At 47.4% G+C, this 19,304-nt stretch overlaps 1 protein-coding gene across 2 annotated transcripts; it reads right to left on the reverse strand.

Moving 5' to 3' along the window:
* Positions 1-5: 5 nt before the first annotated feature.
* Positions 6-13,587, reverse strand: GPR157 (G protein-coupled receptor 157). Of its 2 annotated transcripts, none has more exons than XR_005826973.1 (5): positions 13,145-13,587; positions 6,674-6,887; positions 4,056-4,250; positions 3,271-3,547; positions 6-864 (listed from the first exon to the last, which is right to left on the reverse strand). XR_005826973.1 is itself a non-coding variant. In XM_040587536.1 (5 exons), exons 1-4 carry the CDS (start codon positions 13,519-13,521, stop codon positions 3,326-3,328), a joined length of 1,008 nt encoding a protein of 335 aa, XP_040443470.1. In that variant the 5' UTR covers positions 13,522-13,587; the 3' UTR covers positions 6-864; positions 3,284-3,325. The 2 variants fall into 2 exon arrangements, 1 of the variants encoding a protein (XP_040443470.1); XM_040587536.1 differs by having other exon boundaries at positions 3,284-3,547.
* Between the last annotated feature and the right edge of the window lie 5,717 nt (positions 13,588-19,304).

Here is a 19,304-nt window from a genome sequence, read left to right on the forward strand (position 1 = left end):
TCATCTTGGTAAAGAAAAAAAACCTTTATTTTGTACAATCTGGAGAAAATACTTAAAAACCAAGCAAGTGAGGAGCTGTAAATAAGGTAAAACACCATCTTCAAATAGCAAACAAAACCCCATCCCCTCCCCAGCTCTGATATAACATTCCCAAGGCAAGAACAAACCGTACGCAGCCTGTGCTTCAGCAGAGGACATCTGGAGTTCACAGCACATGCTGGGAACCATCCTGCTGCTGGTGAGAGCTGTCCTTGCTGGAGGCTGGGGTGGTACACCTAGATCTCCCTGAGCACCAAGGCAGTCTGCAGAGTTCACGTTTCCTCAGGAGGCAACCACCATGCTGCCACCACAAACCCTGACGATGATGACCCCTAACGATCAAAGAGGGGCAATAAATCATCAAGAGGAACCATCCACCACCACTACAAAACAAACATATTTGCACACTGTTGTCCACATTCAAGTGAAGAACAGGAGCCAGTATGGAACCCCCTTGAAGATCTCACACACTAGGACTGAAATCCATGCCCCGGATAGTCCTACTCAGCATCTACTCAGCTTTTCCCATCACCACAGTATTTGTTCATCCCAGAACTCACAACACATTTGCCTTGTCAGACAGAAAAGCAAAACCCCAAATAATTTTTAAAATGTATAATGGAGGGTGAGGGTAGGGAAGGAAGAAAACCAGGAAGGTGGAGTACAGCCAAACAGTATCTTCCAGAGGATCCTGAGCAAAGTTCAAGACTGAAGCAGCTGATATCTGAACGCCAAGGAGCAACAGGACCTGTTCCGTTTGCTCAGCCGCTCCAGCGACGCTTTTCCCCAGGCTTTAGCTCCCTCTGTGGGACTCTGAGACAATCCCTGCTCAAAAAGAAGCACAGTTAGAATCCAGGACTGCACCATTTTCCTGCGCACAGGTTTGCCCTGAGCCGGGACAACAGGCTTGCTGCAGCCCAAGCCGCAGGGACACCACCCTGCAGCAGCTGAAAACAGGTACGATGGACCCATTCCTAAAGCACAGCCGCATACCCCAACCTCAGCCACCTTCAGAAACACTGGAGTTTGAGCTCCTTCCTGCCAGGCAGGACTGCAGAATTTTGAGTCATCTTCACAGACAGCTGAGGCTGCAGGGAGAACTGCACTGCAGCACCAGCCCTGCACTTGCACATCACGCCAGAGACCTGCCAGGTCTGCATTTCTGCACACCACCACCCCTGTTATCCCACTTCTGTTAATATTTAGGCTGCAATCAACTTCAGTGTTAGGAACTACAGACACCTCTAAGAGGTTCTGTCGGCTGTTTTTCCTTCTCTGTCCTTGCCGACACGAAGATGGCCAGAGACTTTCCACTTGTATCAGCACAGGTGCTAATGCCAGTAGCTGGCCTTTACAAACCAGCATGCTTCCCTGAACCCCTGGGAGCTGGAAATGTAATTCTGCTGAGCTGCATGTTCCTCCAAAAGCATTTCTCAGAGCTCTGTTATGGAAAAAAGCAAACTGGGAACGAGCAATCCCTTTTGATTAGTTTTTTGTGGGTGGGGTGAGGTGTTTGTGTTCGTGGTGTTTTGTTTTGTTTTCCCTTAAGCCAAGTTGGTGACAATTTTACTTCCTCTCTTCAGGGCTCTCTCCAAAAAACTGAACACAGCACAATTCTGTCTCATTACATTTAAGATTTACTGTCCTGCCTTTCTGCAAAATACAGCTCCTCCTCCCAAGCCATGGGGGATTAACATGAAGTTGAGCTACGAAAGCTGCTACTTAGATTTTTAGAAGTTTTAAAAAGCCTTTTGAAAGGAGGAAAACCCTCTTGAAGGCATCTATGCCAGAGATAAGATGCTTGCTTCTACCCTTGAAAGACCGTAGGGATGCTAGAGAGTTGAGCCCCTCTACAGCCCCATGAAACGGGCTGATGAGCTCTTTGACTCCACCTTCCCATATTTACACAGCCTTCGTACAAGGGGACTTAAATTACATTAATAAAGTTAATGACAAGTCTTCAATACAGGAAATAACAGGACTTGCCTCTGCCTACAGTCCCATGAGATCATTTAATTGTTCTGCATGCTGTTAAAATAAAATTAAACTAGTAAGAGCAGCTTTTGAACAGCTGGGTGCCTGGAGCAGTGGGAGCCTGACATCTGCCCTCTCTCCCCATGGAATTCAGGAGGCTCCTCTTCTTTTTGCAAAAACAATTGTTTCAATTATACAAATTGAAAAGAATTATCAATTGATTAAAAAAAAAAATCCTGCTTTTTCAGGCTTTGTTGTTTGGGAGGAAAAGAAACAGATGTATGTGAGAGAGGTCTACTCAGAGAGACCTACCAAACCCAACACACTGCTTTCTTTTCAGGATGCTCAGCCCACACGGTACCCCACAACCCAGGCAGGCTGGCTGCCTTTCAGACTCAGCCCTTTCTACTGAGTGTGACCTGCAGGGGAAGTGCTTCCATGGAGGGTGGGAGAGACACAAGTACACAGGGCTTCATACTCTTTCCAAAGAGACTGCAGTTCCCAGCACATCACATTTTTTACCTAAGCAGTCAGGACAGCTGACCTGTTTTTACCTCCTTCAGCTGCGCTCTGCTACTGAAGAGCGTGCTACCAATGTCTGCTTCACAGACAGAACCCCTCCAGCACCCCAGCCCCAAATGCTCTCACATGGATTATCTGACACCCCTGCGTGTCCTGTGGCCGTCAGTCGTGAGGTCAAGCGCGAGGCAACAAAATGCCAACACAACTTGACCAAAGCTAGGACATCAGTGTTCAGTCTTGTACCTAAGATGATGAAGAACTTCTGTCAATTTCTATGTCAGCTTGGATGAATCACCCACCGATTTCTTTCTAGGATGATCAGGGATAATGCAGCAGGGATTGCATTACCTTATGAGGAATACTTGGGGCACTAAAAACATCCGAACTGCGCAGCCCTGAAGAAATGTATGCGTGCGTGGTATTTCAGATTAGAAGGAGCCGCTAATTCCTCTTGTTCAGTTTTCACTGGTGTTCTGTCCTTGCGGCCAGGCAGCACTGAAGTCTATTTCCCCATTTTACAGGCTCGAGTAACAGACACTACCCCAGCTCACAGGGAAGGGGAGTGGATCAGTTCTGTAAGTGGTTTCACCCCAAAGGAACATGATGTGGAGCTGCTGCAGAGTCAGACGGGGAACCTTCTCAGCAGCAGCACAAACCTACCTCTCTGTCAAACATGTATTCCCCACCCCTCATATCACGAGGCTGCACACAGGCAGGGCAGGAGGAAAGACTCACGCTAGGTTTTTACCGAGGAAGAAGAAATCAACACTGCAATGCAGGCAGCCCAGGCTCAGGTGCTGGAAAGCAGGGGTTTCGCCCGCTCAGGGTCCAGCACGTCCTTGTTCTTGTGGGGTTCTGGGCACTGCCAGGAGCTGTTTGATCTTTGCAAAGGCCAATCCAACTCATCGCAGTGGCAACAACAAATGGAGGAAAACAGCCGAGTCTGGACCACCCGTGTACAGAGGACAAACATAATACAGTTGGCACCTCCTTGGAACGTGTTACCAATTCCCTGCAAGGGCAAGAAAGGAGTTAACCAGTGCCGTTCCTACGGGCACCCCCAAGAGAAGAGCAAACGTCCTGTCAGACTGGCTATAGTACTGCCCAACTGACAGTCGGCAACTTCCACCTAAATGAGAAAAACAGATTCAGAAAAATCAACACAAAGCCGGCCAGGTGGTGCTGTCGGCGGCCGTTTCCACAGCCTGGCCAGGGGAGGAGCCGGCCGAGCCCTGCTGACGGACAGACACACAACATTCCTGGTCCAAGCCTGCTTTTCCTGCAAGCAGCCAGCATTGCCAGACTCTCCCATTGCAGCCACGCTCTGCAGCCACCAGATGCTGCTGGAGCAGCTGGTGCTGAGCATCCCGGATAGCGCTGGCCAGCAAGGAGCACGCGTTCTTGCAAGACACACGTTGTTTTACCGGTACACTCTGCATCCTAAGAGTGATGTTAAGAGCTACAAAACCTTATCTCCCTCCCAGATCCTCCTCCTAATGGATTTCCTGGCAAATACTTACGTGCAGGACAACCAGGACTGAATTTTGCACTGCAGGGGAGTTACAGAGGGTCAGAATGAATCGCACAGTGCTCCAGATGCGGAGGATGATAAAGATCACAGGGATGAGAATCAACTTCTTATCTGCTATGGAAGTCCGGGGCTGAAATGCAGGTGCTCTTGAGAGAATCGGGCGATACTCTGAGAGAGCCGCGTGCTTCCATGGAGGGTGGGAGAGACACAAAAACATGAACAAAAAGCTACACACATTGGACATTTAGCTCCATGGGGTTCTTTCCAAAGCAAACTAAATTTTTGCATCTGGAGGGAAGTTAACAGGGACACAGCTCTGAGCACTCATCTTCAGCCACATTCAGGCCTTGCTAATGCAAACATTCCTGCTGAAGCCAGGGAGCGGCAAATAAAGGATATCCGGCCCTTATCAGAGTCTAACCAGGTCATAACAAGATAAAAAAAAAAAAACAATGTGGTGCTCCACAAAATAGTTTTGCTGGGCCAGTGGCCTAGCCCCATTGCTGTTGGCTTTACCACTTTGTAAATACATGGCTAAGGGTTTGGCCTTGGGAACGCCTCTGACTGACAGAGAGAGAAACACACACACACACAGAGGGAGAAGACTAGCTCATCCTTCTCAAACCATTCAAGCTTTTGGCCTCCACCACAGCCAGCAAGTTCCACAAGGCATTTATGCCCATGTGAACCAGTCCTTCAGTACGTTTGTACAGAACCTGCTGCCCAGTTTCTGACCATGTACTGTCAGCAATGGGCGTCCATAGATTAGGACAAGCCAGCAAACCTCTCTATACCAGCACACGTAGACAAAACCCAGGGATGTGTGCCCTGGCTCAGGGTGGTTGGAGGCGTAAGGTCTATGAGACCTTCCTATGGTAGAAGCTACTGGAGGCACTCAGATTCCTGGGTGGGGAGAGCAGGTCAGCACAGCACACGGAGCAGCTGCTGGGACACACGATGCTGACTACCAGGGTGTTAACATGGGTGAAGAGACTGAAACCCAGGATAGCCAACCTGCAGAAAACTATTCCTCCCATCATCAAGGCTACAGAGCACACACAGCTTTGATGCACAGTATTCTCCTTTAGTCCAGTGCTCCCAGTCCTGGCACCTCACCTCCTCTAGAACAGAGCTGTATAACAACATTGCACGCTGGCCCAAGCCAAACCCCGCTGAGGGCTTTCAGTGCAGCTTCCTACCTGCTTCCATGCAATCTTTTCCATTTGGAAAGCCCCTAGTACACACGCCACGTGTGTCCCCCATAACAGCTATTTCCATAATTTCTCCTGCCTCTCAGACTGTGCAGAAGCCACGACTGCAAAGCCCACTTCAGCCACTAACACAGCCCAAATGCAGCCCTGGTTGCCTACTGCTCTTCCTTGAAAGTGGGAGACCGCCCAACAGTAAAGAGGCTTAGTAAGCTGGCTACCAGACTTGGGAAAATCCCTGGTGATGAAAACAGAGATGCTCCAGTCCAGATAGCCCTGTGCGCTGCTGGAGCGGCAGTCTGAGTCACTGTCTGAGTGATGAGTGCCTGCCCTCAGCACCGCTCCTCTAAGGGTCTGGGCAGGGAGTGGGGAAGGGAGAGCGCAGTGCCCAAGAATCCCTGGCAGAGGGAGAGGGTGGGAGCCTGGCCGGGCAGGGGGTCAGGTTGCCCAGCAGTCACACTGCTATCTTTGACGGCTGCTGGAACACAGCGTCCTGTCCGATTCGTGTCAGGTGATGGTGACAGGCACTAGACCAGCAAATCCTGCCCAGCTCCCCCTTTCCCAGGACTATTAGGACTGATTAAGACTAGGTTGTTCTTCCAACTGTCTGCAGGACCCTGCCCCAACCAGACTTGTGTTTACCACTAACTACAACTGCCATAGCTGCACCACAGCAAGCACATTTGCAGTGGCAGCATTCTCCAGAAGGACATCTGTTCAGATGTAGGTCTTTTCCCCCCTAATACAACTTAAGAGAAAAAAAGGAATCTCTGGAGGTAGTTCCTCCTGTCACTCTCAATCGATATTTCTTTATTACACAAATGTGTTCCAAATGCTGGATTCTTTGTCTTCACAAGGAACAGCAAGAAGCAAATAAGCCTCTGAATTCTGAAACCCTCCAGGGACAGGGTGTCTTCCTCTATTGTGTGTGTGCAGGGCGTCTAATGCTATATGGTGCCCAAACTCCCAAATGAGGCTTTATACTGCTAATACAAAACAGGTATTCATAAACACAAGCTATCATTAGAGGTAAGCCCAGACACCAATCTCACGCTTGGTACAAGTGCAACTCTGTGGACGACTGATTAAAGCTGGATTTTGTCCTTCACACCCTGTTTCAATTCTTACTGTATGGATTTACATTTCACTCATATACATTCCATAACCCCCTAAGTTTTCAGAAGGCTTTTACATTCTTCTTGTGCTAAGTCACTGTGTAATCATGTTGCAGGGTGCTCGATCAGGTGTACTGCTTCTGTCAGTGGTGGGTGCATTTTGGCAGTATATGAAGCAATTGCTGCCTGTGTAGCTGCTAAATATGCAGCAAAATCTTCAGAGCATGGGAGGATAAAATCACATAGCAAGTCTGCAACTAAGTTGAAAGCAGCAAAATACTCACCGCTCTATTAATGTGCTTCTTGATGAGAATGTAGAGCACCGGCAAAGTCACATAGGCCAGTATCTCCCAAACCTTCCCCGTCAACAACATCCACAAGAGACGATCCTCTGCATCCAAGTTGACCCAACACCACCCCACAGAAACATTCGAGGCATCATAACCGATCTTCTTCAGAGCAACAGCCGCCACCGTAATGCCAAAGGGAACTCCCCAGCTGAGGAAAGAACGTGAAGAGCAGGGTTAAGCCTCAGGGTTAAGGACTCAGTTTAGTCCCTCCAGCCTCTGGGAGAATGGGTGACAGGCCAAGGGATTCTTCATCAGACAGGATGCCAGTACTTATTCCCAAACATCAACAGTCCTGCATCAGGCCGAAGGGAAGCGACTGGCATACAGGTATTGGACCGCGTGTGAACATGGACTGCAAATCCACTCCCTAAGGACCTACCCCAGGAACCTGCATCCCCAGTCCTGAAGGACAGATACATAGTGATGTGCTACACTCCAAAGTGGAACCTGGCCGGCACAGCAAGCACCTAGGGTCCAGCAGGGTGAACGGGAGACATCCCACCAGCTCCCCTTCTCCCGCTCTCCTGGATACAGGTGAAGTCAAGGATGGGACAAGGCCAGAGCACTGAACAACGTGACTCTGCTGTAGGACCCAGCCATTCAGGAGCAAGCTGGCCGATCAGAGCTTTCACAACACAAGCACCCAAATCCCACATTCTGATTCTTAAGTGACACTTGGCACATAGAGGACCAGCACACAAAGAAATCCGTAATTTTATTCCATCAGTTGTTGTGTGTGTTTGTTATGTTTTTAAGTGGAGGTGTAGCAAAAGGATACTTTCTGAAGGACAAAGGGCATATTTCTTCCCAAGGAAAAGCACTGGCAGTACCAGCAAAAAGCTAAGTAAGGGAAGAGGAGCCATATTCATGTAATTTGGAGCTGTGTTTTGACTTTGGCTTCCCTCTTTTGCCTATTTGCAAAGGCAAATACAGGAAAGCATTTAGAAGAAAAAATAACTGTGGTGACACACATGAGTTAAGTCACTCAGCAGCTTGGGCTGCCCACAGAACACCATGAGGAAGAACTGAAAAATTCCATGAGCCCAAACGTAAAAGTGCTCGGCGCCTTCCTGGGCGCTGTTAATACCCAGGACTTTACAGGCCTGCCGCAGCCCATGACGCACAACTCACAAGTTACTCCACAACTGAAACAGTGCCCTGCCTTCAGCTGAATGCATCACTTGCCCTTCCCATATTCACCCTCAGAGAAAGGTTCTGCAGAGCCTTAACAGGGACAAGGGACACTCCAATGAATGACACAAATGCTTCAGAGACTGCTCAGACTGAGCTTCCAGCATAGCCCTCCTGGTCTCTCCAGACTCAAAGAAAACAAAGCCATTACTGTATTGCTTTCATTACCTTCCTGGCTCACACTCTTATTTCACTGACAGCCTGTGGCAGCTGCAGAGAGCGTGAAAAGGATCTTCCTCCTAAAATCAGTTTCACGTGCACCAGAGTATGTAGGCAGCCAGCAGTTGTCTAGATCAGATTATCTGAAATTCCACAGCCCAGCTGAAAAATCACGAGATAATCCCACAACATTAGATTTCAAAAATACCCCATTTCCTACTCTTAAATAATGCCTGTTCACAAAACAAACCAAATGTTAATACAGTGCTGTAAAAATCTCAAGAGTCAGTCTTGTAGCATGTTTAGAACATTTTGTTTCAGTGTTCAGTTCGGAACAGCCAGTGCTAATCCAAGACAACGTTGTAATTTAAGGACAGTTATGCTGCGGGAAGTCCTCCCCATGCTGTTACCAGAGCAGGCTTTCTAAAAACATTCCAAACAGCACCACCACGAAAGCTTCCACACAACTCAGGACTGATTTTGGTAAAAGCCTGAAAACAAGGATTACAGATGCAAAGACGTCCAAATTTCAGTACACTTGGAAGAACTGACCACTAAGGTAAAGAATTCAAGAGAACTGGCACTTCCTTAAAGAAAATATGTTAAGGGCACACAAGCACCAAGAAAAAGGAAGCATATTAAGAAACTAATTTGCCTAAATAATGATCTCCATGGTGACCTGAAACTGAAAGAGAACTATATGAGAAGATAAAACCAGGTCAAATTACTATGCATGGATATAAGAGAGAGCGGCGTTAAGTACATACCGGCAAGTAAGTGAGGCCACAGTAGGGAATAACAGACTGCTAGGCAAGGGACTTCAAATCTTCAAGCATCTAAGTAGTAAAAGGAAAAATGTGGAATAAAACTGCCACACATTAAAGCAGTTAATTTTCACTGACATAGTGTACTGGGATGAGATGGCTAGTATAACTAACACCAAGGATAAAGGATTACAAGCTCAAAGGGAAGTTAGAAAGAATCTAGAAAGCAATCAGACATCTCGGTGAACTTCTTCAGCTCCATTTTAGAAAACTGGAAAGGAGAACTGAGACCAGTGATGTGATCATTCTTAAGAACCCCTAAATGACAGATTCCCAAGGACGGGAAGATATTAATGCTTTATACACATCTAGAAGAATGGAGGAACGAAAGAATCAGAATACTATACACTCAAGGCATATGTGAAGACCGGAACAAAAAGGATCCAAGATAACACAGAGGAGCCCCAAAGACAGCGCAGTTATGTAGGCTGGGCCGCTCAAAAGCACGTGTGCATCTAAACGCACTAAATGCAAACTGTGGGAGAGAAGGGAAAGACAACCACTTGTACCTCTGTAATAAAGGCTGGCAGCCCCACCTCTAAGGCAGACACAACAGTATCTACTTCCCTAATACAGGCCCTCGCAACCTATTAACAAAGACACATGCAACCCAGCATATTTTTCCACATTAACACCAACACTGCCTTTATACAAGGTAAGATGGGGACCCTGAAAACTGCAGCAGCGTACAACTCAAGTTGTATGGGTTTTCTTGTCCTCAGTATGCCTGGGTCAGATTGCTTAATACCACACTTTGATCTACGCAGCACAGCTGCCTCCCCTGCCAGAGGGCAGATTTGCTGTCACCTGCCTGCACAGGTTAGGCAACAAACCGTCCTCCCAGCAAGCCTACAGGCAACTCCTTCTGGGGACAGGAATTTTTACTCTGTAAAGAGAGACAAATCCGTCTTCTGGATATACCAGCCAATTTCAGGAAAGAGCTTTAGCACACATTGTAAGCAGAACTCCAGACCAAGTCTGTTGCTATTTAATTTCTGCTCCCCCCGCAACATCAAGCAGTTCGCAGTACCCAAGTACCTGGAACCAAGCAGAGACTCCTCCCAGAGAAGCCTGCAAGAGCCACACTTCGGTTGGCCTGACCTAAAAGCTTTTATAAACTAAATGATAAAGCCACAGCAAATTTCAAGAGATCCTGGACCTTACAGGCAACACAGAGCGACTTCAGTCCGGTTCTGCAACGGAGCACCGGCACTGTCACAGTCAGCCGCGAGGACCCAGGTGTACAACGCAGTAGTACCTGAAAGGATCCCCAGGTTCTCTGTGGACATGCATGGTTATAAACGTCTATTTAAGTGCACACAGATCTATTTTATTTATATATATGTATATACACACATACACAAAAGTAAGCATATACATGCTTCTAACCATCTGCATAGCCTGATCACGAAATGCAAATACTTCAGAGGCTGACAGAAATTGCTATCAAAAGCAAATAAAGAAACAATCCCAAGGTGGGTTCTGGTCCATTCCTCACCCTGAGTTTGGATCAGCTACTCTCACAGCAAAGATTACACTACCCAATTAAGTGATACTTGATATTTAGATATCCAGAACGAGTGAGGTAGCCAGGAAATTTACACTCTGGATGCTAAAACTTACACCTTACGACAACGGAAATATTTTTAAAGCTAATAGCAAGCCTGTTTTCAAAGCTCATCTGAGTTCAACAAGTAAAACCAAAACAGAGCCTATAGTTCTCTAATTTACCAGTAGAATAGGTGGATGTGTTACCACATCAAAGATTCCAATAAGGAACAAACCTGTTTGACAGGTTTGATCCAGTGTGCCATACTAATTTCCCTAAAAAGAAAATTTCAGGTGCTTACTTCCAACATATATTTAGTCAGCTCCACTCAGCTAAAGAACAAACAGTCTCTGGTTACACTCAACATTAAAAAAGTATTCATCTTCACAAACACTTGCCCCCTATGAGTAACTGCTTGTGAAGAACAGAAAACATGCAATGACAAAACTCCATCCTGCCTTGAATCCCTTCCAGAAGGGTGTCTCAGAATGGCTCTTCACACAACGATCACTGAATGACTGCATTAGCAACCTATGAAGCAAGGAGGGTGGGGAAAAAAATCCCAGTTGCTTGCCTAGACAAAAATACTGGAAACTTATCTTTATAGCCATAAAACATCACCTGCTTTTTTCAACCTTTTCTTTTTTCCCCACACAGGTTTCCCTCACCTACCTTCTGCAATTAATGTATGCGCTAGTATCTTTTCTTATCAGTTGCAACAGTTCTCATCTGCATGGTACCAAAAGATTTTGTAGCTAACAGCACCAGAGAGCGCCAGGTAGCACTTTGAAGCACTGGAAAGTGTCAGAGGAAGCCATCTCCAAGCATTATGTCCAGAATTTGATTATATGACTGAGTTCTCAAGTAATGATAGGAGTGCAGGTAAGGAAAGGAAGGTATGTCACAAGGGGATGGGAAGAGAACAAGTTCTCACTTGTTTTCTCTGGCTTTTCATACAGATCATAAAGCAGAAAGAAGCTTTAAACACTGGCTGTGCACAGAAGCGTGGGAGCCATTTACAAAGCAGAACCTGGCAATAGGTCTTCAGTGACAGCTCTCTATATTGCCCTTTAAAAAGAGCAAGTGGAGCTGATCAATACCAATAAGATGGCATTTTATTTTTACTGCAAATACCTGAAAATAAACCTAGCAAATCTACCCAGAGGAAGTTCAGTTTGAACACTGCTTTCCTCTCTGTTGCAGGGTTAGAGCAATCTTTCAGGATTTTTACAGTTTCAAAGAGAGCGCACAGGTTGCGGCCAACATGATTCCAGTGAATCTGCCCGTTTCCAAATAGCTAAGAAGCATTAAACCAGATGGAGAAGTTAAAAGCACAGACAAAGGGCACACAACAAGTGATGAGCAGACAGGAAAACTACAAATAGGCCAGATGTGCATCAACTCTTGGATGTAGCCCAACATAGCCAGCATGCCCATAAAGAAGTCAGACTCCTTTTTTCTGTGCCTTTAGTTAGCAACATATGGCTCTTGACTGGCACTCCACCCTCTCCATAATGCTTATAGCCCTTCTCCATTCACTTGAAATGAAATAACCTAACAAACTCCACTGTCTCGCTGTATCCTGTTTCACCCTCACCAACAACAGCCTGATGTACACCGATGCATGCGCAGTCACCTCTGGCCTCCTCACATGCAGACCGTGCTGTCAAGCAACCATCAGAACAGGTAGGGCAGGAATCCAAGTTGCTCCTTAATTCACACCCCACCTCAGCGTCTTTCTCCTGCCCACCTACACCTGGACTTGACTCTAATTCAATCACCTCCCAGGTGATGCTGATAGAAAATAAAAGGTGACAAATACTTGATAAAGAAAAAGAAAATCCAGTACTTTCCCTGATGTTTTGTTTTGGGTTTCTCTTTCCCCTAAAGCAAGTCATTCCTCTTATGATTTCTTGCAAAAGCTTGGCAGCACAGAGGACTAAAGCATCACTGTTTTGCTTACTGTGGAGGTAGCACATGATTCCACAAGCTCAAATAGCATAATGAAACCTTTCACCGAACATGACATGGAAAATCAGCTCACTAAATAGCAGAAACTGAGACATAAAGCTACACTGTGGTCTGTTTTGTCTTGGTTTCAATCAAACATGCCAAAACAACCTTCAGAATCCTTTCCAGCAGCCTCCTCACTTGTAGGCTCCATTCTCCTATGAACACTGAATCACAGCAACCTGCCTGGGGAGAGGGGAAGGATCTGGAGACCAGGCTGACAGTGGGAAGTCGGGGACCCACAGAAACAGGTCCCCAACACAGGAGATTTGGCAGCAGCAGACAGGTCTTGCAAACCCAAGTTTCGTGGTATTATTTCTAGGACATCAGAGCAGATTGTGGAGGGAAAGCGGAAACCAGGATTTTTGGGGTCCTTATCCCTTGCCAGCGATTTTTTTCATGTGACCTTAAGCAAAAGGTTTTTAAGTTTTCCACATCTCTGTTTCTTTGCTTGGGAGGGGAGGGGGAGAAGTAAGCAGGGCTGGTTGGTTAAAAGACGGCACAATCCCTGTTTGAAAGGAACTCGAGGACGCGCTACCCTTAAGGCAAGCGCGGGTGACCGAAGCGCCCACCCGAGCGTGCAGCACGCAGCAGGGGTGGCTCCTGGCCGCGGGGTGGCTGCCTGTGGGGTCCACACCTCGGGTCCTCCCAGGAACAGCTGACAGCACCCACCTCACGACATGGAAGCAGCAGAGCAAGCCTGTGCCCGTAGGCGAGCCCCTCACGATGGTGACATAGAGGTAAAGGGCGATGGCCATGGTCCAGAAGAAGGAGCTGGTGTTGGAGAAGGTGGACAGGGCACCCTGCAGCACGCAGTCCCACGAGGTCCTGTCAAAGTCCTGCAGCACCCCGTAAAAGTACGAGAGGGCCGAGAGGAGGTCTGCCAGCGACAAGTAGAGCAGGAGCTGGCGGGGGCGGGTCCGCAGCTCCGGCCACAGGGCATGGGTGCAAACCAGCAGGCTGGAGCCCAGGAAGGAAAGCACGCAGGAGACCAGCACGACGGCCCGCTCCGAGGCGTACAGCTCCGTGGGGGGCAGCGGCGCGGACATGCCGGGGGCGCGCAGGGAGCGGCACCGGCAGCAGCGCGGCGGCGGGCGGGCGGGAGCCCCCAGCGGCGGCGGGGCGGGGCCAGGCACGCCTGGAGGGGCGGGGCGGGAGGCGGGGCGGGGCCAGGCACGCCTGGAGGGGCGGGGCGGGGCGAGGCGGGGCGGGGCGAGGCGGGGCGGGGCGAGGCGGGGCGGGGCGAGGCGGGGCGGGCGGCCCGGTCCCGCTCTCTCCACCACCGGCCTGGGGCGATCCCTGCAGCTGGCCGGGCTTGTAACCGCTCCGTCCAGGGCACTTCGGAGAGAACCGGCTGCGTGTCCCGGCGCCCAGAAACCACCTTTTCTCTGTAAATACATATACATCTGAAAAAACCCCACAACCACAGAAAAAACCCCAAACGACCCAAACCCGCCGCGCCTGCCAGCGCAATGGGACAGAAGGAACCGGTCCGGAAATAAACGCCTTTTGGGTTGTAAACTATCGCCTCCTGAAAGCCACACCGGCCACGGTTCCCCCCGCGCCCGCCCGGCAGCACCGCGGGCCCCGTCCTCGCGCAGCCGGGCCAGCAGAGACAGCGGCGCGTGCCCCCGCACCGCACAGCCGTTACGTTTCTGCGGGTAAGAAGGTGCCTCCCCCGCCCCCCGGGAACGTGCACGCTGAGGCGCGTCCCTGCCCGCCGCTCCCGGCCCCGCAGAGCCCCCCGCCCCGCGGCCGGCGGAGCCACCGCCCGGTTCCCACTGGAGGCTGGTGGTGGTCCAGGCTCCCGTCCGCTCAAACGGTTTAACCGTTCCCGAGCCACGAAGGATCCCCGCTGAACTCCGTGTTTGACGAGGTCTGTTCTGACCCGCAAAGCCACCTGCCTTACCCCCTCTCCAAGCTTCCCTCAGCACCCTGAAGCCACCTGACATACCCCAGAAAACACATCTGACAATTACCTTAAAAAACCCACAAATTATTCAGTGTTTGCATATTACTTTTGGCCATGGTGGCCTTTCAGTTTCACATTCCCATCTTCCAAACGGAGGAGGCGTTCCTCAACATTTCAAATTACTTCTTTTGACTCGTCTTGTATTTAGAACACACCATTTTACAACTAAGTTCTTCTAGATAAGGAGTATTTAACTGAAGTCTATTTTGGCACTATTGCCACTTAACTGGAAAGAAAAACAAATCACACTTTTTAAAAAGTAAACCTGCATACCCCTCAGATGCATGAGGGCCAGGACTGCTTACACGGGTTTTTTTTAAGAGCAGGTTCCCATTTTTCTGCTGCAGCAATTTCTTCTTCCACTATGCTGCACAGCTGTATTCAAAACCTGCAGCCTGTTCCACTGCTGCCTTAAGCTTTTAATTATCTTCATCTGTTTTTGACTCCTAAGTTCAAATCCAATTTTCTAATGAATCTTGGAAGACCTTGGGGATACACCAGTTGGTCAGGATAAGTCTTCACATCCCCTCCACCAGCTCACAAAGAGCTTTTCACTAACGTTCAGCGATGCCTTGGCTACCTAGGATTGGGTGCCAGTTCTGAACAAAGTCTTCAGAGCTTTTTATCAGATTAATTTAAATTAGTTTCGCCACAATAGAGAAGGGTCAGCTGACGTGGGTCAGCAAGCACAGGGCCTCACAAATAAACCATCTTACTGTTACCTCTCCTTTGCCACCCAAACACACTGCTGCTGCTCCAGAGATCCGCCTCCAAGGACAAGTCACATCAACATCTTTCCAAAAAGCTGCTAGGTAGAACTTCAGAGATTTTAAAAACTCTCTTTACTGAGTCTTCAGCTATACCCAGGCTTGGTGTGCTGCTTCTTGGTCACCTTGACACATCTGTCATTTGCTCTGGTAAAGTTACTTCCTTTGGAAACAAGATCATCTCTCTATGTACCTTTTTGACCTTTACTGTTCAGTTAAACTTCAGTCCAGCAGGCTTTTTACATTTCGATGTTTATTTTGGAGACTGATGCCTCTGCATTTTCTTTATATGAAAAAGGAAGCTGCAGCAGCTTGCATTTCCCCCAAACACAATCTGACACTGACAGCTTTTTTTAACTAATCGTTGTTCCAGGCTTTCTTTAGCTACCATCTGACCCGCAAAAAAACCACGAGACAAACTTAGTCAAGGCTGCGTTCCCAGTTGTTGCTCTTACACATTCTTGGCTGCTTCCTTGTTCTTTCATTTCCCTTTCCCCAGTTTTACAACACAAAACTTTCACCCGCCTATCACAAAATTCAGACAAACCACTTCATCAAATACCCTGGCTTTCGAGCACTGCTTTTATTTTGGGGTGACGGATGCAGCTCTACAACACAGCTTAATTAAGTCTTGCAAGATTGCGAATAAAGACAAAACCAGAATTTGCATTTCCACTAACTTGTAGTAGTGATTCAGATATTTCATTCTCCCCAGTTCTAAAAATAGTAGCTTGTCAGGTCATCATAAGTTGTGGAAATCAACAACTGAGAGATCTATCTTTCCCTTAGCAATCAGAAATAGGACAGGCATAGGTTCTTCTGCTGGATCTCTCCCTATTTTCTAAAAACAGGAATATGGTAAGTTTACACACACAAGTTATCAGTCAATAGAAGGGCATGCATGAAGAACTAGTGCTTCAAAACTGAGCAATCAATGACAGGGAACTTCTTACTAAAGATTCCCACTATTCATTTTCTTGACATCTGCATGTGCAAGATGTTCATCACCCAGCATCTCTGTGGCATTCCTGTGATCTTGATACTGTTACCTTCTCGCTGCAGGGCAGCAGTGCAGCTGTCTCTGCCCAAATACACATTCCTACCTTCAGTCCCACGGAATCTGCAGTTGTCCAGAGAACAGAAATATTTGGAAACTGCTCAAAGATACGTGACAATTCAAAGGCAGTGTCGTGTGTAGCTCAGAGGAGAAGTAAAACATCTAAGCAACTGCAGATAACATACAAAATGAAAATTCTCATTTGAGAATTGCACCTTCAGATGCACTCAAAGCACAGGGAGGTGAAGCAACCTGGTATTTAGTGGAAAGACACAGAAAGTCTTTTCCTGACTTGAGTTAATCTCACCAACTACTTAAAAGAGGCTTCTGATATACAGGCTACACCCTGCATCTTATAAAGCCATCAGTTGTGCTGTAACACTCTGAGATAGAATGTACTGACATAACCTTAAAGAAAAAAAAGGCTTCAACAAGAAGTTTTTACTTTGCCTTTGCAGCTGGCTATAAAGCTGGGCTGAGGCATAGCTCTCTGTTAACTGGGAACCTGGTTAAAGGTCTCAGGGCTTTTAAGTGATTATTGGGAGCTGAGACCCCCACAGCACCTCTGCATGTCAGACAATGCTTTCTGGCACAGGACCATGCTACTCTCTGGATTTTGCGCCATATCAGCGAGTTAGCTTTTACCAGAGATGAAGACACTTCATGGCAACAGGACATGAGCAAAAGTTCTGGTCTCACTGTCCACTGTCTGGTCTCACTGAGCTCGGGGCTCACCGGGGAGAGAGAAGCCCACACTGCACCCAAACAGCCAGGACACCATTTCACATCACAGCTTCAGAGCCCACACATGCAAGGAAGACAGGACTTCGCACCATTTATAGCTGTTTGCTTCTGATACCTAGCCAAGAAAATCTGAGCTTTCTCTACCACATTCACTTTAAGGCCACAGACACAACAAAATAATACCCTCGGACCCCAAGCACCAGCTGCCGGCACAACCAGCCATCCCCACTACCCACGAGAGGTCACTGCTGTTCCAGGCAGTAATATTTTTCCCACCACCACTGTCCTGCTCTAACAAGCACTTCCCTGCTCTATCTCTCTGACGAAGGCAGATGGGTCCAACACCCGCAGATGTACCTGGGTCACCTTTTGCCATCCCTGTATCATGCCCACAGCTTTGACCATAGTTTCAAGTAGAAGTCTGGAAAAAAGTAGAGCCCAGTTTCATTGCACCCATTAAAAAAATAATGTAATTAGATGTGTACTGAAATAACCATAAATAAAACATTTTTAAAAGATCAGCCGTTAGAGGCTCAGTTTCAGAAAAAAATCCTTTAATGTTTTAGTTTTCAAATCACCATGCAGTTCCTCTCAAGGAAGTCAGTACAACTGTTTCTTGTACTCATTAGCTTCTCGGGGTCAGCCTAGGAGCAGTAAGACACCAACACAGACCCTTCTCAAATGAATGCAAAATTAGATGCATCATGCCTAACCTCTCACTGACACAGATCTGCACAGCCTGGCTATGCCCATGCAAAAGACTATTACATATGAGAACAGCTAGCCAAGACTTAACAAACCTGATTCTCTGGAAACATAAACCTAACTCTGGAATCTTAACACAATAAAAGCTAGCCAACGGTTTTACCAGCACCTGAGCTCTTAGTTTCCAGGAGAACAAGACCATTTTTCTAAGTCATCACCTGATCCTTAGGTTCACTGCATCAGCTGAAAGGAAGCCAGGGAAGCATGGTTAAGAGAAGGTTTCCGAGAGGTGAAAATCACCATGTTTGTCCTTTGTCGCTTTTTCTAGCATGTGGCACACACACACACACAAAAATAATTACATTTCTAGCAGTCCTGGCACAGATTAAGGGCCTAATCCTTGGCTTTATTAACCCCATCTATTCCATTTTGGATAGATATAGCATTAATGAAAGACATCTAGGACTGCTCAAGAAACTCCAAAGTGATCACTGACAGCCTTCACAACAAATTCTCAGCAGATGCCCCATCCAGATTAGATTAGAAATCCAAAATAGATTTACAAGAATCAAGCAAAATACCCACAAGGAAATACATTCCGTACGTATGCACTACAAACACTAAGCAACAAGGTGGTCAGTTAAATAGGTGCAGACAATACAGCCAACTCTCATGAGGCTTTCCTTCTCAGAAAAAGTTTTCAGAGATGTGAAAGATTTTATTTGGTAAACACTGGGGTCAAGACAGCTCTGTAACAAGTACAACTAGGTACTACCAAGACAACTAAGAGGAATCTGACATTTGCATGCAAAGAGTGATGCTGGAAGTCTGGCACCGTGGGAGACCATGTTACAAACAGAACAGACTTCCTGGAAGCAGAATTGCAATACACATGGAAGTACATAGAGCCAATACAGTAATTTGGAGCTATAAAGGACAGTAGCGTTTTCCGTGACTCTCCTTGTGTAGGAAACTGCAAAGCAAAGTTTTATAGTTTTGGTGGCTGGCAATAAGGCGCAGGAAAGTCTTCAGCTCTATCTGCATCCCAAGAAGTGAAGGAGAAAAGGAAGGTGGTGCTTGGAGGCAAAGTGAATCGAACCAGCACCTTTTCTTCACTCAGTCCTGTGTCAGGCTCTGCACAGGTAATCTTGCTGGAAGGAATGTACTTCACTGGGATATAGAACTCTTCCCACAAATGGAAAATCTAGGCATGCTGTGGAGGAACGTGGGGTACAGCCCATGAAGAACAGAAGTCATTCAACCACACAAATAGTAATGTTATACTACAGAAATCACGCTAGCTCTACAGAATTAGATGCACACTTCTTTCTTTTCTCCCCAGCCATCTAAGCAAAGCAAGCACTGAGCCTAAAAAAAAAAAGAAGTATCAGATCCCATGGAAAAGGTAGATGCTAGGCTAGTGAAGCCAACTCATTGAAACTGCTCCCTCTTACACACACACCCCCCTCTGCTAGGGCACATACGTGTGTCTCACCTGCAGCATTTTACCAAGCTCAGTGATGGGAGATGTGGGTGGAGAACATGACCTCCAGTGTCACTGTTGAGACGGACACGACACACAAGGAA

This window comes from Falco naumanni, chromosome 3 (genome assembly GCF_017639655.2).
Source record: "Falco naumanni isolate bFalNau1 chromosome 3, bFalNau1.pat, whole genome shotgun sequence".
Lineage (NCBI taxonomy): Eukaryota > Metazoa > Chordata > Aves > Falconiformes > Falconidae > Falco > Falco naumanni.